The following is a 22,543-nucleotide window of genomic DNA, read 5'->3' as shown; positions in this document are numbered from 1 at the left end:
GTGTGTGATCAAGGTCACCATTTGAGTCAAGATGTAGGGGCGGAACATTTTCGACATTGTTTGAGATATCTGTTTCACCAAAATTTTGGTTAAGCTCATGCTGATGTGAAAAGATTTTTAATTTTATTTTGTTTCTTTTTCACGCAGTAGGAAGTACTTCGACCGTATTGCTTCATGAATCATATTGTTTATTGTTTAAGCTTATTGGACATAAATACTGTTACTACGGCGAGCGGATCTGTGGGCCACGCGAAGGATGCGGCCTTGTAAATCAAACCCGCTCGGGTAACAGCGATCTTCTCAACCGTTCAACACCAATAATTAACCTTCCCGCTAGTTGCTCTCTCAAGTAATGCCGCAGGAAGAGCCTATGCCGCAGAAGGGGGTGAAGAGGGATGAGAGATTTCTTTCTGATCCGAATATGCAAAATTAAAAAAGAGGTTTCTTAGAGATGCAAAATCCGAATGATTATTTATTGAAAGTTCGGTCCCTTTTATACCCCCGGAAGCCCCTACAATTTTTAGGGTGTTAGTTTATCCTTTCCGAGGATAATAGTACATAAGTATACGTACGCGTGAGTGCCGCATGTTAGTGTTTGTGACGCATTTTTATTCCACTTTTACACGTAGCGTTCCCGGTTTCTAGATTAAGCTGATCGCGCACCACGCGAAATGCAGTTTGAGACATTTTGAATAATCGCACGCGTAACAAATACAGTACGTGTAACTGAATGCTTTAGTAATTTTCTTCAATTTTGGTATTCTTGCATAGAGAGAAGGAAAGAGAAAACACTATAAAAGAATGTATGATGTGATGGCTTTTTACGAAAGTATTAAGGTTACATGGGTGCAAATTGGCGAAAAACTAAACTAGAACCTGTAATCAATAAGAAAATAATTCTTCCACGATGATACTGGATTCTTCATTTTTGATTTTGATCTTCCTTCCATGGAAATAAATGAATAGTCAACACAAATTCACACACTAATATGATGGTTCTTTTCGTATATTTTCAATATTTTGAGTAGTTGTGTTCGGTCTTATATTGAATATCACATCAATTGTAGTAACAGTCTTCTTCGTTCTAGCTGGGACACATCTATGATGAGACTTCGAATAGCTTGGATAGCAAATCCTGCCTAAGCTCTTCTTGTTGAATTACAAGGTATGTTGTTGGCTGGTACTAACGTTACAGAGTTCCGAAGTAGTATTGCCGACGTTGCGGGGTGGTCGATGAAGAAGAATGCAGCCAGATCTGGAAGAATGCAAACATCATGTAAGTTCATCTTCGTCTTAGCCTTGCTGGGTGGGTTCAGCTTTATCTCAACACACTTACTTTATCGGGCTATGTTGGCCAATTTCACCACATTGCTTTAAACTTGCCTTTTCCCGTCAAAATCGTTGGCATAATCTGGTTCCCGCAGTCATGTACAACCAGCCCAGCCGGCGACAACTTTCTGCAGCACGGAACAAAAAAAAAGGAAGAGATAAATATTTAATTTGCATTACTTGTTTTGTTCTCCAACGATTTTACATTCACTTACGTTTGTTTTCATGGAAGGTATGTTTTCACATTTCCTCTGTAGCGCATACGGTGTCGTGATGATGGCAGCCAATTCATCAACTTTGTATACCATAAGCTCGATCCATGCGATGCCGGCCTACACGCTAGGGACAGAGGGTTTAGTCAGTCTTTATTAGTTAAATAATAAAAGCCATTTATGCTGCCATCTATTCTCCAGACGATGTTTCGCAATCTGCTCATCCATGGGCATGATGATGTCGGGCACATATTCCATTTGAGAAAGTGATCTTCAGCGAACCGCCGGACATGAGGGGATAGCTCTGCTTTGCTAAATAATAAAAAAAGCAATACTGATATTAAGTCAAAGAGAAAAAATACCTAAACATGAATGAAAGAAAGAAAGAAAGAAAGAAAAAAAGAAAGAAAGAAAGAAACGAAAAGAGAAACGAAAAGCAATGTGCATAGCATTATAATACAAAGGTGTTTACAAATATGCCTTCCTACGAAATGGTTAGGAAAGATATTTTGTCAAAGAATTGTGTTGGGTATATACGTAGAAATAGCCATCAGTTGAGATCTCACGCGCGAAGAAGCTGAAAGAAAGTGGTAAAAGCTGTTCCTCCTTGGATTTCATGACTAGTTCTAGAACAGATTTCTTAAACTTAGTTATTCCTAAGTTATTCCTCTTATGACTACCCTTTTTGACAATTTAGACTCTCCAATCATTAGCCTAGTGTATACATTAAAGTATCTTACTATTAGTTATCCTATCACTAGCCTTTTGACCTTTAAGATGATCTTATCACGAGCCTTTTATATACGTTTAAGTATGTCAATGTTATTTCTCCTATCATTACACTCTCGTCAATATTGCCTGCCTTTTACCCCTAGCGAAAAGTGGACGGTACAGAGAGATCTCCTTTTCTAGAATTTCTAGCTCCTGTTCTAGAATCTAGAATGGTGGTAGTCTCCCTTTGTTGCCACTTTATTGCCCTTACACTATAAACTTTTGAACTTGCTTAATTTTGATTTCAAATAATTCGAAAAAAAAAATTAATTTCCTGATCCAAAGGTTTTTAGCTCATGGTTGTGTTGGAAATTGCACCATTGCACCGTGTCCTGATTATTTACGACCGTCATTATCGTCTATTAAATGCTCTTAAAAACGCATTTTTCATTGATGAACACCATTGTCCTGCGCGGCGTAATCCCCGTAGAGGAGGGACGATTATAAACGATATCGAAAAATTGTCTATAGTTATGGAAGGTGAAAAGGAAAAGTTGTTTACCGGAGCATCATCTGCTCGAGCCGCCTGCTGCATTCCTGCTGCACTCTGAGCAGATCGTTGAGGAGTTTGTTCTTGTGATGGCTCACTCGAGGCCTGTTGCTCTATAGCAGCATCTTTTTGAGCCGTCTGCTGCAATGCTGACACAAGCGGGGTTGTGGCAGCAGTACCTGTAGGAGTCTGCATGGCTGACGTCGGCCCTCTGGAAGCGTCACCCGGGGCGTTCGGCATTACCGGAACAGCTGCTGGTCCTGGGGGAGGAGTTGTCGGTGCATCCGACGCCTGCATTGGGGATGTTTTGTCCGAAGAGCGGGAACCCATAATTGTTTTCACCGATTCTTTTTGGCCGAGGTGAATGATGGTACCACGATTTGGGCCGCACTAATCAAAGAAAAAAAAAACATGTTCAGTATATTTTATACCAGGGGTCTCCGAACTACGGCTCGCGGGCCGCATGCGGCCCTCAAGAGCTTATAATGCGGCCCACGATGACTTTGCCAGAGTTAAAATAAATATTACGTTATTTTGACTTTTGCAAATAAAATTGTATTTTTTACTTTTCTTAGACAAAAATCAAACTTTAGTAACACGAAGCTGTACAAGTATCGTTAGTATATTGTTATAAAAACGAGATTTAAACGTTCACTCATCAGTTAAAAGTAGCGTCATATGGCCCTCAACATAGTTATTTTTGAACCAATGCGGCCCGCGAGCTGAAAAGTTTGGAGGCCCCTGTTTTATACGAACAGGAAACGCGCAATGGAATAAATATCCTTCTTAAGCCCGGTTCACAGCAGCACGAGTGAAATTGAACGTGACATTTTGGGCTCTTTTGCTATAGTTCATTGAATATATAACATGTTAAAACAATGAATTAAATACATTTCCTAGTGATTCACACACATACACACACTATTTCGAAGGACGCAAGCTGCTGTTTGACACTAGCGAAGGCCCTATCGAACGACACATCAGTGCAGGAGTCCCACACGGGTCCATACTGGGCCCTACAATGTGGAATATCATTTATGACGGGGGTTTCGAAGTCGGGCTATCGCCAGGGGCAGAGATCATTGACTATGGCGCCGCATATCAGCAGCAGCAGTAGCGGAGGAAGCAGGGACAGCAGCGGAGCATTGGCTTCTCGAGCATCGCTTGGAACTGGGTCATGCAAAGACGGAGGTGACGATGATCTCCAGGCTCAAGCAACCTCTAGAGGAAGTAAATATCACTAACGAGACTGCAGTGTTGCTTGCGGTGTTGCTCTTACCGATCTGCCTAGCAATCAAGGTGAACAACCGAGTGCACAGTCGCCGTGGAACAGGCATAAACAATGCAATACGGAGGGAGAAGCGCCAGCGGTCCATAAAAGAGTGGCAATCAACGTGGGACGCGGCCACCGCCAAAGAAAGAGCCAGCAGATACGCCAGGGTTCCTCCTATCCCAGGTACTTTCTGGTCACGGGTTTTTTTCCCCCGAGAGCACCTGTGCGGTATGAAACTCACGTTGTCCCCGGACCGCACGCATTGCCCTGGCGTAGCGGAGAGCACAGAACATGCTATGTTTGAGTGTCCGCGATTCGATTCAACCCGGAATGTCCGCATCTCACGGTACAACGGGCGGTTAACACCAGAGAAGAACAACGGGGTAGACGTCACCCACCACCGTCACCTCCACCCAGAGTGGTAGGGAGGCGGGCAGAAGTCCGCTTCCTTGGGGAGCGCTATCGCAGACAGTTACTGGCCATCCCATCTCCGCATTCTGAGCGGCAGGCAGGGAAAAATGTTAAAAAGAAGGGGGGAAATCAAAATGTGTTAGGTGCCTTGCGAACGACAAAGAGAGGCTCCAAGGAGCAGTAAAAGCCCTCCCTCATAGACACCTCGCGGGGCAAGAGGGAAGGGAGTGGGCGAGGAGAGGGGATATAATTTGTAACAACAAAGAGAACAATAAAACCTGTAACTGATTAAAAAAAAAAACACACACACACACACACTTACATGAATAGCTTAAGTTCACTTACCGGAAGGAAATGCTGTTTGAGATTCGGAACAGATCCTCTTCTGATAAGGTTAATGATGATGCAATTTTGCCCTAAATTACAAAGAGAAAAAACTCGTTACTTACACATTGCTTTATTTCACCAATTATGCACCAAAAATGAGTTCATACATAAACACTAGTGGACATAACTAAAGAAGAGAAGATATTTATGATCTTTTCGGCATGCATGGGAAAACAGTATCAGCGTTTTATGAGCGTTCCATACCGTCACGCGATGAACGAACAGACACGCCTGTCTCACTCGAACTAATCATAAATCACAAAATCGTTTTAAGATATTTTACATCAAGAATTTGTGTTCTAGCTTGCGAGAAATTATTGCTTCTAACTATTGCTATGTGCTTTGTGCAATCATATGCAGCCGTAACCTCACTTATATGCCCCGGCAGTTTGACGTACACCCACACACACACGCGCGCGCGTATTGCACAATTTTAATAAGATGCACACTTCACCAGAAATAGATGCCGGTAGAAGAAATCGACAACAAACATCATTAACCATTTGGATCGTCGGTATTTTTACTTACAATTTCAGCACTGAGTTGATTTTCCAATCTCTCGGGGGTTGTGTCGCTAGATAAGATTTTTCACGTCCGTCACCTCCAATTGCATGTATTGTAATGCGCCAATGCATTTCTTTTGTTCGCTTGCAGTCGAGGCAAGGTGGATTAATAATACCAGGTGGTGGAAAAAGGCCTTTTGGGGGTCGGCCACGGAGATGACAAAATGTTGAAAAAAATGTCAACTTTGTCAAAATTGCTAGTCCACTGCAAACATGAGCTTTTCTTGTGGCCGCACCAAAAATATACACAAGAACGACAAAAAGCTCAAGCATCTAAATACCATCGATATTTTCTTTACGAAGTACTAAATAGGTAAATAAATCAATTAGAATCATGAATTTTAGAATTATTATCATAGCAATGGGTCACAACTGTGCCAAATAGCTGTTTGTTTACGCTTTTTCGCGAACGTCAAATTTTGTCACTTTTTGTCAACTTTTGCCGGCCATCTTGAACCCTTAAAAACCCTCGCTCGAAACGTCATAAACCGTCACAACTTCTTACAAAAAGCATCGTCAGCGAGGGAAAATTGCACCGATTTTTAGCGTTGCCGAGCTCACGACAACCGGTTTTTGGCCTGACAGATGCCTGCCATCGTGACCGTACGGTGCCCACTGTCATTTGCTAGTGACGCTTTGTTTACGTTTGCATCTGCCATTTGTAGCGCTTGTTTTTGGCTTGCGCGGGGGGAAAGATTTGCGTGATATTCCGGGTTTTCGCCGCTAGTTCGTTCGCAATGGGCTCGAAAAAACACAAGAAGCATAAATCAGAACGCAAGGAGCGTGAACTTGGCAAGGGTAAGATTTGTTATCTGCCGAAACTGAAGAGCGAGACGCGTGCCTGCCGGTTGCCGTCTCCCGACGCTTCGATGAGACAGCAGTGGCAGTGGTTTTTGCTTCATGAATTTACAACGTTTCGGCTGTTCCTTTTTCAGAGAAATCGTTCAGCCTTGACCGGCCACCGAGCTTGAAGCTTATTCTGAAGGTCAGTGGCAACAGCTCGACCCCGGAGCATGGGAACGATTCGCCGGCGTATGGCATCCAGTCGGACGGCGGAAGCACCCTCTTCACCAGCACCAGCGGTGGCGACTACCCCGAGCGGCACAAGAAATCGAAAAAGAAGAAAAAGAAAAAGGATCGCGAAAAGAAGCACAAACATCATCATAAGGAGAAGCGGCATCGGCACCGCGGTACCGACGATACGAGCCTTGGCGAGGAGGATGAGGAGGAGGAAGAAGAGTTCAACAGCTACGGGGACGAAAGCTCCCAGGCGACGGTCGATCCGGTGGCAAGCGTGCACTATCCCGCCGCCAGCTCTGCGGCCGTAGCAGCCGTGGCTGCGGCCGCCAGTACATCGCTAGCCGCCCAGCCCGTCACGAAGCCTTTGCTGCCGGAATCGTTGCTTACTCCGAAGCTGGAACCGGAAAACGAACAGGAAGCGCATGCGGCAGCGTCTATCGAGCAAGAAGCAAGCGGCCCCCTTGCCGGTGGGCTGGTGCCGAAGGACGAGCTGACGACCGCACCGAGCTCGGTCACGACGGACGAACCGCTGCAGAGCCCCGGCTCGATGCAGTCGTCGTCGCGACCCGGCAGCAAGATCGACTTTCACGACACCAGCTCGAGCCAGGCACCGAAAACGCCCAACTCGGACTGCAGCGGGCGGGAGCCGCGGACCTGCGTGCTGAAGCAGAAGCAGAGCCGCACGCCGCTGAACAAGCTGCTCGACCATCTGCTGAAAGCGCTCGAGAAGCGCGATCCGCACCAGTTCTTCGCGTGGCCCGTGACCGACGACATTGCGCCCGGCTACTCGTCCATCATACTGAAGCCGATGGACTTCTCCACCATCCGGCAGAAGATCGAGGACAACGAGTACGGCTCGGTGACGGAGTTCAGCGACGATTTCAAGCTGATGTGCGAGAACGCGATCAAGTACAACCATTCGGAGACGGTGTACCACAAGGCGGCGAAGAAGCTGCTGCACGTGGGCGCCCGGCTGCTGCAGTCGGACAATCTGATGCGCTCGCTGCGCCCGCTTATGACGTACATGCGCGAGCTGACGGCGAAGGAACTCGGGTTCGAGCTGCCGGCCGGGTCGGCCGACGGCCCGGACAGTGACTTCCACCACGCGCACCACACGGCAGACTCGGCCGACGAAGCGATGGCGGCCGCTGTCGACGAGGGCATTAACGCACAGATCGAGGAGGAGGAGAAGCGCAAACAGATCCGGCTGGAGAACAATCCGCACACCAAGTTCGAAGCGTTCGTGGACGACCTGACGGCGGACGAGGTGCTGGCCCAGGTGCAGAGCGCCGCGCTGAACGCGCGGACGAAGCTGCTGAAGCGCAAGTCCGCCCACAAGCTGGGCTTCCTGCGCCAGCACAAGGACGGCACGACCTCGATGAAGATACTGCTCGACGCGAAGTCGGAGGGTGGCGAGGGCGGCCCGGAGCGAACGGTGACGCTCGGTGCGCACACCGGCAAGCTGCAGTACGGCACCGGGCAGCTGCAGGGGTTCCGGGAGGATCGGCGCAACAGCGCCAAGATCGTGAAACCGCTCAGCTACGGTGCGTTCAGCTCGTTTGCGCCGGTGTTCGATTCGCGCTTCGCCAACCTGAGCAAGGAGGAAACGGAGATGGTGCTGAACACGTACGGGTGCGAGACGGGCGCGGACTATGCGGAGAGCATACTGCGCTTCGCCATGGACAGCCCGTTCGCGGCCGGCATGGCGCACAATCTGCTGGACGTGCTGACGAACGGGGAGCATCGGCAGACGTACGGGAAGCTGTACGAGTCGCACATGCAGCGGGAGGAGAGTAACGCCGTACGGCAAACGTTCCTCGACCCGGTCGAGGTGGCCGAGGAGGTGAAGCGGTACGCGAACGTGCGAATCGACTTCGACAGCTTACGTTCGCTGTCCAGCTTGGGGGTGGACGTGCAGTTTCTGGACGAGCTCGAGTGCCAGCTGAAGGGTGCGGAAATTGGCCCGCAGCTGCAGCAATCGCTCAGCACCAATTCGGACCTGCTGCAGAAGTTGCACCAGCTGCAGACGGATCGGCTGTCGGCACCGCTGCCCGCCCATCTGTCCCACATTCAGCATCCGTCCGAGGGTGAGCTGGAGTTGGCGGGGCAAATAACGAGCAATCTGACGCAGATAGCGAAGCAACTACCGCCGTCCGCAATCGCCCATCCGCAAGCGCTGAGGAAAGCGATGGGAATCAGCACGGGTTAGTGGAGAAAACGACGGCGGTGGCGATTAAAGGAAATTTGCTTTATAACTTTTTTCTCATTTTCCTGTTAATTGTAGCTGGATTGGAGGTCTTTCAACCGCCACCGCCAACGCATGGCACACAACCGTCAGTACCTGCACCAGCACTGCAGCAGCCAGTACAGCAGCAGCCACCGAACGGTACCGGGAGCACCTCCCTTTCGGCCGGTAGCAGTATTTCGAACCCAAACACACATCCAGCACCACCAGCACCGACTGCTATAGGTTAGTGAACATAAAGTGAAAAGTCTACTTGAAAATAGCACTAACAAATAATTGCCCTTTCTTCCTTTTTAACAGACATTGACACCACACCGATGGATATGGACCTGGAGCCGGAACCGATTTCACACCACCACCATCAGCACCATCCCCATCCGCATCATCTGGCGCGGCAAACGCAACCTTCTGCGACCCTTCCCGGCCCGGGTCAGCAGCAATCGATAATTCAACCGAATCCGATGGTTTCCGCTACACCGGCCGCACATGGACCACCACCGGTCGATATCGATAGCGAGTTGCGCGAGTTTCTCGGTGGCTCGACGCTGAACAACACCGGCCCAAGCAGGGCGGACGGTGGTGGTGCCGAATCGTCCGATGCTGCATGCATTGAGCAAATGTTGATGAATTGAGTGTGTGCGTATGTTTGTGCGTGTGTTTGTTTGTGTGTGTTTTGTTGAACTTCTCAACCCATTTGAAAGACAGAGGTAGTGTTTTTTACATACCAATAGAATGATAAAAAAGAAGAGTATATAAATATGAGAATAGGAAAAGAAACGTCCGTTCTTTCTAATTCCGTTACACTGGTAAGGACACAAAACAAAGAAGCAAAAGAAACATTACAATTCAAGTTGAACGTATGGTTGAGATTTTAACACATTTATATTGTACGGTACAATTAGCTTAAATAAATGGACAAAACAGACGAGAGAAAACGCTGTGTGGTACAAATTGCAATAGATAGTTAGTATCGTTTTGATCCGATTATACATATATTGTCACGTGTTGGATCCTCGCACGAACTAGTACAAGTACAAGAGCAACTCCCTCACACTCACACTCAAATGATAGAATGGTCCAACATGGGAAAGCTCCTCATCCACTGGGTTTGGTTTGAAGAAATTAAAAAGACATTAGGAAGACAGCGCATAAAATCGTCGTCGCGTCTGTTATTGAAGCCCAGCCCAGTCGTTCCCTTCTCCGGTTCACAATTCATGCAACAATGTCTAGTGGAAACGAATTAAACGCTGCTAAAAGGAAGCAGTGTGGTGCCATTTTTTTTAAAGAAAGCTTTTCGGGATGCTTCCACCACCAGCTGACGGTTCGTTTTGCGGCCGGGCGCGTTAAGTTTGGCCAAGATGTAAAGTCGGAAAGCAATAAACCGGTCTGTGACCGACTGCAGCCAAAGTGGAAAGTTGAGCTCTTGGGAGAAAATGTGTCTCTCCTGAGACTACCAGCCCAGCGCAAGGAGCAAGTTTTTCCGTTCGATGAATTATAATCCACGGACGATTGTTCTCGAGCGGAATTAATTAATGATCCGTAAAGGCGGGATGGTAGAAAACAGAGGGGGATTGTAATGCTGCAATTACTATTAATTATTAAACGTTTCGCTCCTGCCGATTGGGAACATTATTTTGAAGGTTTGAAATTTAAAATGTTCAAGCAAACGAAATCTTTCACTAATTAGAGAGGTAAGAACTTGGAATTATTGGCTCCAGTAATTAATTTACTATTTTAACCGACAAAGGGGAAAACTGTATGCTAATCATGCCCCTTATTCGAGGCTGTACATTCCCTTTTTTGTTCATTACAAGCTGTGCCAATTTTCTCACGTGCTCAAAACCGACAAACTCTTGAGTTGTGGGCCATAATTCATAGTTAGCGCTGGTAGACCTTCCACAATCGATTGCCGGAGTGATTGCGTAGCTCAAGGGTAAGGAAAGTGCGTCTGTCAGGAGCCATTTTATGGCTGACCGTATCGGAGAAATGGCTAAACATTAAGTACACGCAATAAAGAGATTTGCTCCGAGACACCGTACAAGCTGAATGGAATGAACATATTACTGGCAAGAGCAAACGGAAAAAAAGGTAAACGGATGCGTGACATGGGTGATGTGAAAAGGGGAGAAAGAAAAGGTAGTAAAATTGTTTCATTTACATACGAATGGGGATTGTACGGAGCAGTTTAGGCGAAACTTTATGGGTTTTCTGTGCAGAAAATAGCATGAAAAATGCCAACGCTCGCGAAAGAATAAAAACCCGCCTAAAGGTATGCAACACGCACGGCATACCGTACCGCTAAGAGCTTATTTTGCACCTATTTACAATCTACATGTTTCTTATCATTTTATTAGTCGTATAGTAGTGCTCAAACACATTCCGAAGCAGTTCACAAGATCCCTGGCATCTTAATTTGCCATCTTTAATAGCAAGGTAGCAGTCCGTTTTCCTTACCGCAGCTTCATTCAACCTGCCTCACTAATTGGTACACTCAAGATGCAAATGAAGCCCAGGCCAATGTAAACCGGCTTGCTACAGACATGGAGCTCTGTTGTGCCATCCTGCTCCATCTTTAACCTTAAACTTTGGCACCTCACCTAGAAGAGAGCCACTTGCTAACCAACCATCTCTCGCTCTCTCTGCGGTCAGTAGTATCAACAATCGGGTCCCCGCAAGTAGGTCATCGAAGATTCCCTGAAGTAGCAGTTCAACACCACCATACCGCTCCCAAGAGTTGGTAAACATATTCTCTGCTCAAGTGATCGAGTGTGTATCTGTGTGTGTGTGTGTGTGTGTGTGTGTGTGTGTGTGTGTGTATATATGTGTGTGTGTGTGTGCGTGTGTTAAGCTAATAACCACCGTACAGGGGATACTACTTCAAAACGATTAACCAAAGGGGAGATAGCTTTGAGGGCGGAATCTGAAATCCCAAAGGAGAAGTGCTCGGTGAAGAGTGTTTCTCCATCTTCACCAAAACGGACATGAATATGTAATGGAACTATTTTCTACGATCTACACAACTCCAATGAAGACATTCGTAAAACTAAAACGTGCAGGAAATTGTGACACGAGCCTCACAACGAACTTAATGAATAAATTTGTCAACTCAACTTGGAATTGCTCCTTTTTGCTAGTGGTGGGTGCCATTTTCCGAACTCCAGCTCCTGTGTCCAACGTCCATCTTCAAAATCATAATAAATTCATTTCCTTTATCCGATTGGTGCAAAAGCATCTCCAAACTCACCCGGCGCTCTAGCAGCAATCGAACAAGACATCGAACATGAAAAATGTATGGGATTTGACATGTTCGATTTGTTGTTTATTAAATCGAACATGTCAAATCCCATATATTTTTCATGTTCGATGTCGTGTTCGATTGCTGCTAGAGCGCTGCCTCAGTCTTTCCAGCGCGTTGGCAGGAAATTGTCCTCAAATTAAAGAGGGCAGGCTGTAAATGCTTCATATTAAGAGCAAAATCATCTCCAGGTGGTAAAATTACTTCTTTGGCACGGAAAATTGAGATTTAAATTTAGGTCAGTAAATAAATTACCATCCAGCGTGAGGGGGCCTTCACAGAAACGGCAGAAACAGAACATAATCGAACATCATCTTGGTGTTCCAATTAAAACTTGCGCGCACCTTGAAAATAGATCGAGCGTCTAGTTGTACCCGAGAAAGCGCGTTACATCTTTCCATCATTCCACACCAAAAAGCCACGTTCAACACTAATTGACATCCCTCCTATACCAACCGATCCATCCTGGACCCAGCGCACAATTTGCAATTGTGATCGTCCCCATCGCTTCTTGCAACATCGGAATTATTAACACGTGTCCCCAAGGACCATTATTTCACCCTCCACCAAGGGAGAACAGAGAGAGAGAGAGAGAGCGAGCGAGAGAGAATACGAAGCGCAGCCGAAGTATTTAGGCACCGTTAATGACGCGAAAGAAAGGAGAAAAAAACGCAATGAGATGCAAATGAGCCTATCAGGTCCCGCCGGGGGGATGGATGGTAAGCGAAAGGACGACAGCATTGAATTGGATGCAGTACCGGAAGCGTGTGCCAGCGTGGTCGGTTCGGCTACCCGGGAACTCAGTCAGCAGGTCAGCAGTCAGCGCCTTTGAAGCAGTCGCGATTAGATACGGTGTGAAGCAAGTGTCGAAGTAACTTGCCGTACAGATCGCCGCCCGGAAGCGGTGGCACAACACAAAAGCCAAAGCGGCAACCATTTAACTTAATGACCTATCCCGCTTCCCGCTAGGTGGCGAGCTGCGAGGAGCGGTCGATTATTTAAAGCAGCCTGAATGGTACAGTGTGTAGCGACAGCTTTTCAAGGTCAGTTACATCAGCGATGAACAATTATGCATGGAATCTGGGGACTGGTTCTGGAATCGCTTTTTGTTGCCCAAAGGATGCGTAACTGAAAACTTTACGCTCAAGAGATGCCTCGGTGCCGCAATCCTCTGGGTGCAGCCTGTTAGTGGCGTGGCGTCTTTGACAACTTTTTGCCAACGTCATTCGTTACCCGGCGGGAGTCGGTAATGACGTCGCACTGGGCCTGATTGTGACGGATCTTGGGGGACTACCCGAGCGGACGAGGCACTATTGAAAATCGATTCGTTCAGTTGGTGTCTTGTACGGTGTTTGATAATATTTTGCTATGAATATCATTGGATTGCATACTTTTAGGCGCTTTACCGGTGCCACGTGCTAGGAGATGAGTGCTTTGATGATGCGTGCCGAGCAGCCCTGTACCGTCGAAGGATGCTCCCATGGTTACGTTCGTGCTTCATCGCGTCGCCAAATGGCGTGCGTTTGCGTTCTACACGCCGTCAACTCTTTTGCGCCGACGTTCGTCATCATCGACATCCCGCCGGGTTTGTCGTACGCGTACGCAGATCGGCTCTGTTGTGCGTGCTAGCAGCGGGAAATAGTAAGCTACCAAGCCAAGCGATGGTTTTATCGCTTCCGTGATCACTGTAATGGAGTGGTATCGACCAAGGCCAAGTTGTCATCGGACCATATGCTGTGCGTCTGCAAGAGAATGATAGAGAGAAAAAGAGACTGAAACGGACATCGGATGGAATGATGGGAACGGACTCTTTTTTTCGTTTTTACAAGCTTCTAGCTTACAAACATTTTTGTGGTTTAGAGTTTAGGTACCGATGTAGCGAACGGTCCGAGGGGAGAGGCGTTCGAACTCGAATGGATTGTGTTTTAGCAATTGGTACGACTGTTTCTTCTTTTTTTTTTGCCACTGCCATTGTACCTGGCGTGTGTGAGTGTGTGGTCTTCACTCATTTCTCATATGAAAATCCTCCCACCCGACCGGTAAGCACGAACGACACAGAACGAACATCAGTTACATCCTTTCGATGTTGCCATTCTTGAAGCAAAAATCTCGCACTGAATCTTTGATGTGGAATGTTGCAACGTAAGGGCCGGACGAGCAAACGGGGATGGGGGAAAAACTGCACTCTCATCTCCATATTGTCCGGATGGATTTATCATCATTCCGAGCAGTAGTTTTGTTTGGTGCTTTTCGAACCTTGTAAACTGATGGAGAAATGGACGTGATGATGTATGATACGGGGAACGTTGCGGAGCTGTGCGCAGCGGAAATAACACGATCAAGAAATTGAACGTACCCAGAACGTACTCCTGGGGGAGGAGTGCTTGGAGATATCGCATCGTACACGCCGGTTGCAGTTTCTTTCGGATTTGAGGCGAAATAGTGTACCTTTACAGTTCATCTGGACGATGTCCGGAGAGGATTACGTTATTAGAAGTTACCCACTCTGCAGGTTTGAGTGCTCTTGCCGAGCATAGCTATAACATTTTCTGATAAAAGCTCACGAATGAAGGGGTTTTTTTACAAAACGATAGCCTTTTGCATTTTTTATGTATATGCTGTAGTTATGCATGATTTTCTAATTATCTAGTCCAACAAATGATATGAAATTGTATTAAATATAGCAATTAAATCCGCAGGATGATGTTATTACGAAACACGATTTGCCTAGCTTTAGCCGTTTCAAATCATGTTACAAATTATTTGAGTATACCACCGTCTGACATCAAGGCGTGAACAATTGTTTGGTTACATAATAAAACAAACAATTGGGATGTTATTTTCCCACTGTTTTAGCATGCAAATTTTGATATTTTAAGTCCAGTTTGAGCTTCGTTCAATATCAAGTCTATGAAACGCCTTAAGGTATGCAACACACGATACTGTTGCTCAGTAAGTTATGAGTACAGAGTGCATTGCACTGGCCGTTCAAAAAGTTGAAGGAAATAATTAAATATGATAATATTTAAGATACTAAACATGATTGGACCTTTTTAACACGCTGTTCATCGTTACATAAATATTACAAATTATGTTCCTTCTCAATGCTTATATCAAAAACTATCTTTTAAACTGCACAATTGAAAAGTTTGCTACCCTGGAAGATTGGTCAATGTGGTAGCGGTCAAGGGGGATTTGCTGTACAGTTTCTTCATCTCATTGGTTGAAGCTTCGTTGCTACGAGATTTATTTTTTGTATCATAATAGTTTGAGCAAATAAAACAAAGGTGCAACCCGTGAAATATAGCTGTTGCTTTTACTAAAAAGGTAATTGTGAGAAGAAAAATAATCCTACAATCCTGTATAAAACTTTATCGTTTGCTCTAAACCATTTTTGTACATTCGGTGGATCTGAAGTGGGTTTATTAAGATTGGCTAGAGTGCCTTTCTGACGCCACGCGGTGCGAAAACGAAGCATCAAGAGCATGAAATTAACCTTTCCCACAAAAAACAACAAGAAATCTCTGCTGAGAAAAAGCTGTTTGAAAAAGGTTCATTCCTTGCCTTACTTTACCACCTTCAGCAACGTCAATGCTGTGGAAAATTTGAACGTAACTCGCATAGTTTTGCACATGAAAAAAAAAATACTAGTTTTGTGGTTTCTTTTTCCCTTCGGATGCTGCCCATCAAACAGACCGTTCAACGCACGCGACCGAACCTTCACCATCGACGTGCCGCTGCTGCTGCTGCTGCACGGCACAAAAAGAAAAACTTGTTTAATCCAATTAGAACAAGATGGTCGCGATACTTCCGCCCTGTTAGCGGGCAAGATGCGAGATACTGCTCCAACGGTCGTTTCCTTCCAAGCCAAGAAGGAGTCCACTACGCTACTTCTTTTCTTGCGCGCCGTGTAAAAACGTAAAGCAAGCAAAGTTGCTGACGCCTTTCAGTGTGCCGGTTGTGCAGGGTGCTTTTTGTTCCTCCGCTGCGAGTTAATAACATTAGCGGGCTCATGGTCTGTCACCAGTGGCTAAACAGTGCGGTGCAGAACGAAACCGAACCGGTTTCGCTAGTTTATTTGATTAATTTACGATCTCCCTATCGAAAGAAGCACGGTGCAAAAGGGATGCTCGCTTTCCGTTGGGACGCCGGGCAGCGATTAAAATGTTCGAAAACAAAACGAACGCGGTTGTGAGTGTGCGCACGGTGGAAAAATGGGAGTTTGTAAGTGATTGGGGCTTTGGGTGTATGGAAGTATGTTGAGTTTGGTGGGAGGATAATTTAATTAAGTACCGATTTCCGCTGACGACGTGTGTTGCCGGCCTGCTCTTTGATAAGCGTTGCTTGCAGGATGTCGTAAATAGTGGGGAGCATTTTTTTGTACCCTTTGGGAGTCAAAATTTACTGCCAATAATCGTATCTTGCCTTTGTGGGCGCTTCACGGTAGGCGGAGTGATGTTTTATGTGTCATTAAGGTTTGAAAATAGGAGCACAAATTAGTGGTTAATTAGTAGCCATTTTCTTAGTATGGTACGGATCAAAAGAGGAGTTTGATGTCCCGCAGGGGAGTTTATTAAATGGTGAATAATCTTCTACACCGCCGTCAGCAAGAAATGTGTTTCGTTGCGTAAGAAAGGGTTCATATAAACATATCAAATGCAATACAATGAGAAAAAAAACGACGGCTGCAGGCCTTTTCAAAGCGATCGAAATTCGCCAAAAAGTATGCAAGCTATTTCAAGAACGCCTCAATGTATGCAACTCACAAAACTAAAGAAACGCTTGTTTAAAACTTAATTGTTCTTCGAAGGACGATTGTTAGTCGCCCGATAACCCTGTACTGCGTAAAGTTTTCCTCTGACACAACAAGTAAAAACTATCTTCCATCTTCACCATCACCCTGCCACTCTTTCATTGCTCCCCAAGATGTCTGCCACAAATTCCGTCCTCCGTCTTAAATGGCACAGCGTTAAACCACACAGACGCGGTTATTGCGGTATCATTATGGTGACGATTGCGTCTGGCACTGCCATTGTCCGCAGCCACAACACTTCGGCACGAGCATCCGACAGACGGTATCCGATAGGTCCCTCCCCCCCCCCCCTCACTCGCCGGGGGCATGCTTCCTTCCCCGCCAAAACGCTGTCGCTCGTCCTTGCCCCGAGGGAAGTGAAAAGTTTTCGCACGTTGCATTCTTCCTCTAATTGCTCGGTCCCAGATTGGTGGCGTGGAACGAAAATGCAATCGTTTCGTGAAGAGTTTGTCCCGTGTTGGCATTCCGCACGGCACCGATGGGGGAGTACCAATATCCGGCGGAAGGATGGCACTACAATTGTTGGCTTCTAACGACCGGCTCTCAACCGATTTTTGCAGCTGTTGAGAGTTCCATCGTGACGAATGTGGTTGATGCTCTAAAGTTGCGGAACAGAAGAGGAAGAAGAGCAAAAAATGAATGAACTCGCCGTCGCCATGGTGTCTGGCGAGAGACGTCACGAAGGGCGTGTGCGAGACTCAGAGTACCAAAAAAAAAAAACTGCACTTCCGGCAGCACATTGACATATTGTCCTACGCCGGGTTGACATTGGGATCGGTGAATCGGTGTTACGTGCCTCAAGTGCTGCTATGTAAGTGTGTGCCGCAACTGCAATGCTAACAGGAGCACCTGGCGGGATTGCATTCGTTTGGCTGCTGGAAGCTGCTGACCCTCTTTTACAAGGGCAAACGACTGGCGGATTGGTGAGATGTGTTATGCATGTTGAAATTTGAGCTGCACAAAAATGGAGTTCTTGTGTTGGTGCATTCATGCTTGATTCGTTTGCTGTTGCATGTTTATGGCTAACAATCCGGTCAATATTTGAGAATAAATCGTAATAATGAAATATTGCAAGGTACATTGCATACTTTAAGGAGAATTTGGATTTTGATTTTTAGTAGGATAGATACGGCTAAAGATATTCAAGTCGAAAAAATAATCCTTTTTTTGTTATATTTACTTGCCATAATCAAAAGCTTTAGTAAAAGAAACTCGAACGAACTTAATTGAATAATCACAAAGACAATTGTTAACTCAGAAAAAAGCACAAGTTTTCATTTCAAACAAAGCAAACGATTCAATCACATCTATCGATCATCACATCACCGTAAAGGAGCTTCATTCCACCCGTAACTCGTTAAGTCAATGCAATTCGGTTTAAATAAAGCAATGTAGACGAAAATCGAACTATCGTTTGCATCTATCCAAACGCTCTGCTGTAAGTCTCCATGTACTCAAAATAGAGAAATTTCTGATATTTGCATATCAAACGACGTTGGTTGATTTTGGCACGAATCAGCTCTCGGATTGGAGTGGAAAGCAGTGAGCGAAGACTTTCGATGTAAGCACGCACCCAACAAGAGCAAGTTCCTTCTGCGTGACCAACATTATCGACGAACTTGATGCTAAACTTTCTAAAGCGTGGCTTTGTTTACAGGATTTACGAGGCAGGGCATTGAGCAATCAGGACACGGTACCTGGGGCTGGCCTACCGAAAACCAGGTCAGATTATGAAGCTGGTTTATAACAATCGCCGTTAAGCCTGAGTGCCAGAGCGTAGTAGCAGGGAAGTGTAAACTAATGCATATCCAGGGCAATGCAAAAACAAGCCCAAAGTTATTTATACTTTTGAATTTTTTGAAGCACTCCGTTTTCCTGTCAATCATTCGGACAGTGGAATGGGATGCAACACATGCTTTGCGAATAAAAACCACCCAACATCGGCAGCTATCTGACATTCAAATTGAATTTATGCTGGTTTAATTGAGTTTAGTGTTGGAGTGTGTTTTTGTGTGCGTAGGCTTTCCCGGTACTCGTGAAGGAAGTAGGTCACATGGATTTTGTGCGTTTTTGCGGCCTATTAGAATTCAAAATAAAGCTTTCAGCTCATGAAACGTATATATTGTAAAATAATACTGAGTATTAAACAAGGTTTAATGAATTAAAGTTGAAAAAGGCTTTTCAAGCTCTACAGATGCTTAAAATGAGAAAATAGTTTTGCCGATTGCATACCTTAAGGCTGGTAAATTATAAGTGTTATTTTATTTTTTTTTCCTTTTCTGAAACAACCAAATCACAAATCCGCTTAAACTAAAAGCAAACATTAATAATATATGTTAATATATGTGTTATGTATATATAATATATATGTTATGCGCTATACATTGCAACATGAGTGCGTTTTAATTAGTTGTTAATTTATGCTTTATCCACATGTTTTGAATATTGTTTTACTCGGATACCCAACATACATTACTGTTTTTTACCCTGCTTCTTCACAGTATCCATTTACGCTAGCCATGTATAGTCTCTGTTATCGCCATTGAAGCGTTCATGGCATCATTACTCCAGCCTCTCGGCGAGACCATTAGTCTCAGTCAGATAGCAGGATTTAAAAGCGATTCCGTTTCGTTTCTTACCTCTGCTGTTTGACTGTGCGCTTAAACCACCGTCCTGTCCTGTCCGTAATTCTGCTGACGTGCTGAGAACAAAAAATGGTTATTGAATCTCGAGCCTGGGCACACCATCGGGATGAAATCAGCCAGCTGTGAAAATGTTGAAAGAGCATGTGCTTTCAGAGGTCAACAATTCGTGACGCTCGACGGTCAGCAGGCGCGGGATGAAGGATAAGCTGTGACCACGCATTCGCATTTCGTGCAGCACGCGTAGAGCTGCCCCACTAACACGAACAGCATACACTAACATACTCTTCGCACCCCACTTTCCATGATTGTACGTATCGTACGCGAAATGAGAACGATGAAGCGCAAACAATCAAATGCTGGTGTTAGATCTTTGTAGAGCGAGTGTAGTGTAACATCAACGAAACGTGCCCTTTTTTCACACGAGCAACGCAGCCGACCGAAATTGGCCCATCCGACGCTGTTCTCACTTTATGTGACGTGTGTTTGCATTGTTTTGTTGCTTTGCTAGGCATGCAGACAGGCGAGCTGGCTGACATATCCATCGTTGGGACTGCCCGTGAACGTATCAAAATCACATCCTACGTTGGAAAGGCTCTTACTAACCGGTCGGAAAAGGTGGTTGGAAATAATCGAGCAGTTGTTGCGAATGACAATTCGAGTAGATCCGAAGCAGGTGTTCGGTTTGTTGAGCTGTTGAGATGCTCTTGGTATTGGTGGTTTAATAACTTTATATCATTTCCAGGATGTTAGTCATGAAAAGTAAATAAAATGAAGTATCTTACTAAGCATGTAAATATGTAAATTAATCCTAAAGGTATATTCTTCAGGCTAAACTAAATTTTCTCGGAAATTGCATACCTTTAGGCGTAGTAGATGATGTATGATAGATGAAGATGTTTCTGTTGTAACTTACTCGATCGTGTAAAAATCATCTGTAATTTAGGCTTTTATTAATTATTTTGAGATTAAATGCTTAGTTATATGACATTTATTTATTTACACCTTTTATTTTTTTGCATTTACAACCAAAATATACAATCAAACCGATCAATTCAATTTCGCCTTAGTACTGCTTTCTTCATATAGTCCGTTTACTTTCGTATCCTTTCGTTTCCCTGCGGTTGACAGCCCCTGCAACCGAATGTGGCACGAACGCCGCCTGATAAAACCCGAAGAGCGAACATTTTCGCGCCATCTAGTATTTGTTGTTTGCGTTCTGAGCAACGGTACGTTAGTTCGATACGACTGCTTCGATGATGAAGAGACTCTCACGTACAAGTGATTGGGGTGCTTCTCGTCGGACAGTTCAGTGCGCGCACTTTTAGTATTAACACACAACAACAAAAAAACTTCTTGAAGGAAAGGTGCTGTGAAGAAAGAGGTACCGCTAAACAAAAAATAGTGAACTGTGTGTTAAAAAATAAGGATAAAAACACGGTATTAGTGCATCGACTGTGCAATGTAGATGATTGATCGAAAGAGCGCACAAACGGTGGATAACATACAGTTTCTAGCATGCTTTTTTTGGGTTCATCTTCCCAAAGCGATGTCTTGATTTCGATGTAACACGTGGCGAAGGGAAAGGTTTAGCGCAAACGGTCCCATGGCTGCACCGTGATTGATCGTGTGTCGGACAGTTTAAGCATCGAATGATTCATGATTCTAGTTTGGTTGGTGTGGGGTAAAAAAGTGGAAAACGAGTTTAATTTTCGTGAAAATTTATGCCGTGAACACGAAAGTTTGGTACAATATTGATACATCAAATTTTTCTAATGACAAAAACTGAGTAACTTCAAACACGAGATAGTTTAAAAAATTGTGTATCAGAATGCGAGTAAATTAAACATCAGCGTAATCTTATAAAGTCAATTCACTTCTAATACAATACACGTGTAGCAGTGCGAACGATCGTCCTGCAGGCCAGCCAGCGTCGCCACCCCGCCATGCTGCTTGACGCAACGTCACTCACCTTTCCATGGTCAATCTTTTAAAGAGCAGCAGCCAATTAGTTGCAGGCAATAGCAATAGCATCCTCCAACATTCCAGTGCCACCAAACACAGACCTCCGCAGCCCCCCTCCCTCACGGACCCACTGCTCCACTCGACTGTTGGCAGTAATTAAGAGGCGGTGTCAATTAATCAAACTGACGGTTCCGTTTGTGCCGGGGCCGGAGCGGGCGGGCCCACTCGTGTGTACCGCGTGTGTGTTGTACCCACCCAAGCTTATCCGTTGATCGAGTATCGAAGTGGTAAATCATTAGATTCGAGTGCTCTTTTTAGTGACTGGCTGAGCAGGGCGAAGGCAAAGCAAGGGAGAGATAGAGCGCAAGTGGAAGGAAACGCTCCGTCAGATCACAAACGTGACTCAAGGCGAAATGTCAGCAGCAACATAACGGTTCGATGGGTAAGTTTCGATTGGATTTTCCACAAGTAATCCTTTGCAGTTTCAGTTTTTCTTCCGCCCTTCTACCTTCCAACCGCTGCTGACCTGGTGGTGGCAAAACTTTGCTCCACATTTCAAGCCGCAATAAAACTCGGGTTTCAAACGTTGCTTTCGGTCGCCGGATGTTGACGGAGTAATAGAAGTGTGTTTGTGTCTGGCTATGTGTGGGTGGACAAAGGCAATCGATGGCACGATGGTTGGCACGTATGAGCTGTGCAAGAGTGCAAATTAAAAGGGAGAAAACTTTTGAGTTGGAAACAAAAAAAAAAAAGGAAAAACTTATTCTTGCTAGTTTATGGACCGGGAGCTGAGAGTTTTGGAAGGATTAATGCAAGGAGCGAAATTTTCTATGTCCTCAAGCATGAATAAACTGCATTATGAGTTGGTGGTACTTTGGATCATTCCTTTTGAAGCGGAAGACAGAAGAATTACTTACACTTTTAAGACGAAAAATGTCATTTTTATCAGTTTCTGCAAAATAACCTTCTAAAAGAGACAAATAGTTTGATAAAGAGAGTTTAAATCAGAAGTGTAACTATTGCACTCCTTTTGTAATGCGGATTGCATACTGAAAGACGAGTTGAGTGACGACTCTAAGCAACCTTTGTACCATCTGGTCGTTTGTATAGCATTTTAGTGCAAATAA

At 45.2% G+C, this 22,543-nt stretch overlaps 2 protein-coding genes across 4 annotated transcripts; one reads left to right on the top strand and one right to left on the bottom strand.

Moving 5' to 3' along the window:
• Positions 1-988: 988 nt before the first annotated feature.
• Positions 989-5,534, bottom strand: LOC120958487 (uncharacterized). Of its 3 annotated transcripts, none has more exons than XR_005752049.2 (6): positions 5,402-5,534; positions 4,832-4,902; positions 2,815-3,192; positions 1,545-1,903; positions 1,337-1,457; positions 989-1,255 (listed from the first exon to the last, which is right to left on the bottom strand). XR_005752049.2 is itself a non-coding variant. In XM_049608769.1 (6 exons), exons 1-4 carry the CDS (start codon positions 5,124-5,126, stop codon positions 1,815-1,817), a joined length of 537 nt encoding a protein of 178 aa, XP_049464726.1. In that variant the 5' UTR covers positions 5,127-5,361; the 3' UTR covers positions 989-1,255; positions 1,337-1,457; positions 1,545-1,814. The 3 variants fall into 3 exon arrangements, 1 of the variants encoding a protein (XP_049464726.1); XM_049608769.1 differs by lacking the exon at positions 5,402-5,534 and adding an exon at positions 5,078-5,361 and having other exon boundaries at positions 1,545-1,853; XR_005752047.2 differs by having other exon boundaries at positions 1,545-3,192.
• A 503-nt stretch (positions 5,535-6,037) lies between these two features.
• On the top strand, positions 6,038-9,636 carry LOC120957964 (bromodomain-containing protein 7). Its single transcript, XM_040380458.2, has 4 exons — positions 6,038-6,234; positions 6,372-8,660; positions 8,741-8,926; positions 9,002-9,636. The coding sequence occupies exons 1-4, from the start codon at positions 6,174-6,176 to the stop codon at positions 9,331-9,333; spliced, it is 2,868 nt and encodes a 955-aa protein (XP_040236392.2). The 5' UTR covers positions 6,038-6,173; the 3' UTR covers positions 9,334-9,636.
• Positions 9,637-22,543: the final 12,907 nt, after the last annotated feature.

This window comes from Anopheles coluzzii, chromosome 3 (genome assembly GCF_943734685.1).
Source record: "Anopheles coluzzii chromosome 3, AcolN3, whole genome shotgun sequence".
Lineage (NCBI taxonomy): Eukaryota > Metazoa > Arthropoda > Insecta > Diptera > Culicidae > Anopheles > Anopheles coluzzii.
This window is presented reverse-complemented; position numbering and strand designations above follow the sequence as displayed.

Excerpts from the sequence above, each read along its gene's own strand:
- LOC120958487 (XM_049608769.1), bottom strand. The coding sequence starts at position 5,126 with ATGATTAGTTCGAGTGAGACAGGCGTGTCTGTTCGTTCATCGCGTGAC. Across the intron at positions 3,193-4,831 it reads TCAAACAGCATTTCCTTCCG|TGCGGCCCAAATCGTGGTAC; the intron begins GTAAGTGAACTT and ends TTCTTTGATTAG. Across the intron at positions 1,854-2,814 it reads CTCGAGCAGATGATGCTCCG|CAAAGCAGAGCTATCCCCTC; the intron begins GTAAACAACTTT and ends TTTATTATTTAG.
- LOC120957964 (XM_040380458.2), top strand. The coding sequence starts at position 6,174 with ATGGGCTCGAAAAAACACAAGAAGCATAAATCAGAACGCAAGGAGCGT. Across the intron at positions 8,661-8,740 it reads AGCGATGGGAATCAGCACGG|CTGGATTGGAGGTCTTTCAA; the intron begins GTTAGTGGAGAA and ends TGTTAATTGTAG. Across the intron at positions 8,927-9,001 it reads ACCAGCACCGACTGCTATAG|ACATTGACACCACACCGATG; the intron begins GTTAGTGAACAT and ends CCTTTTTAACAG.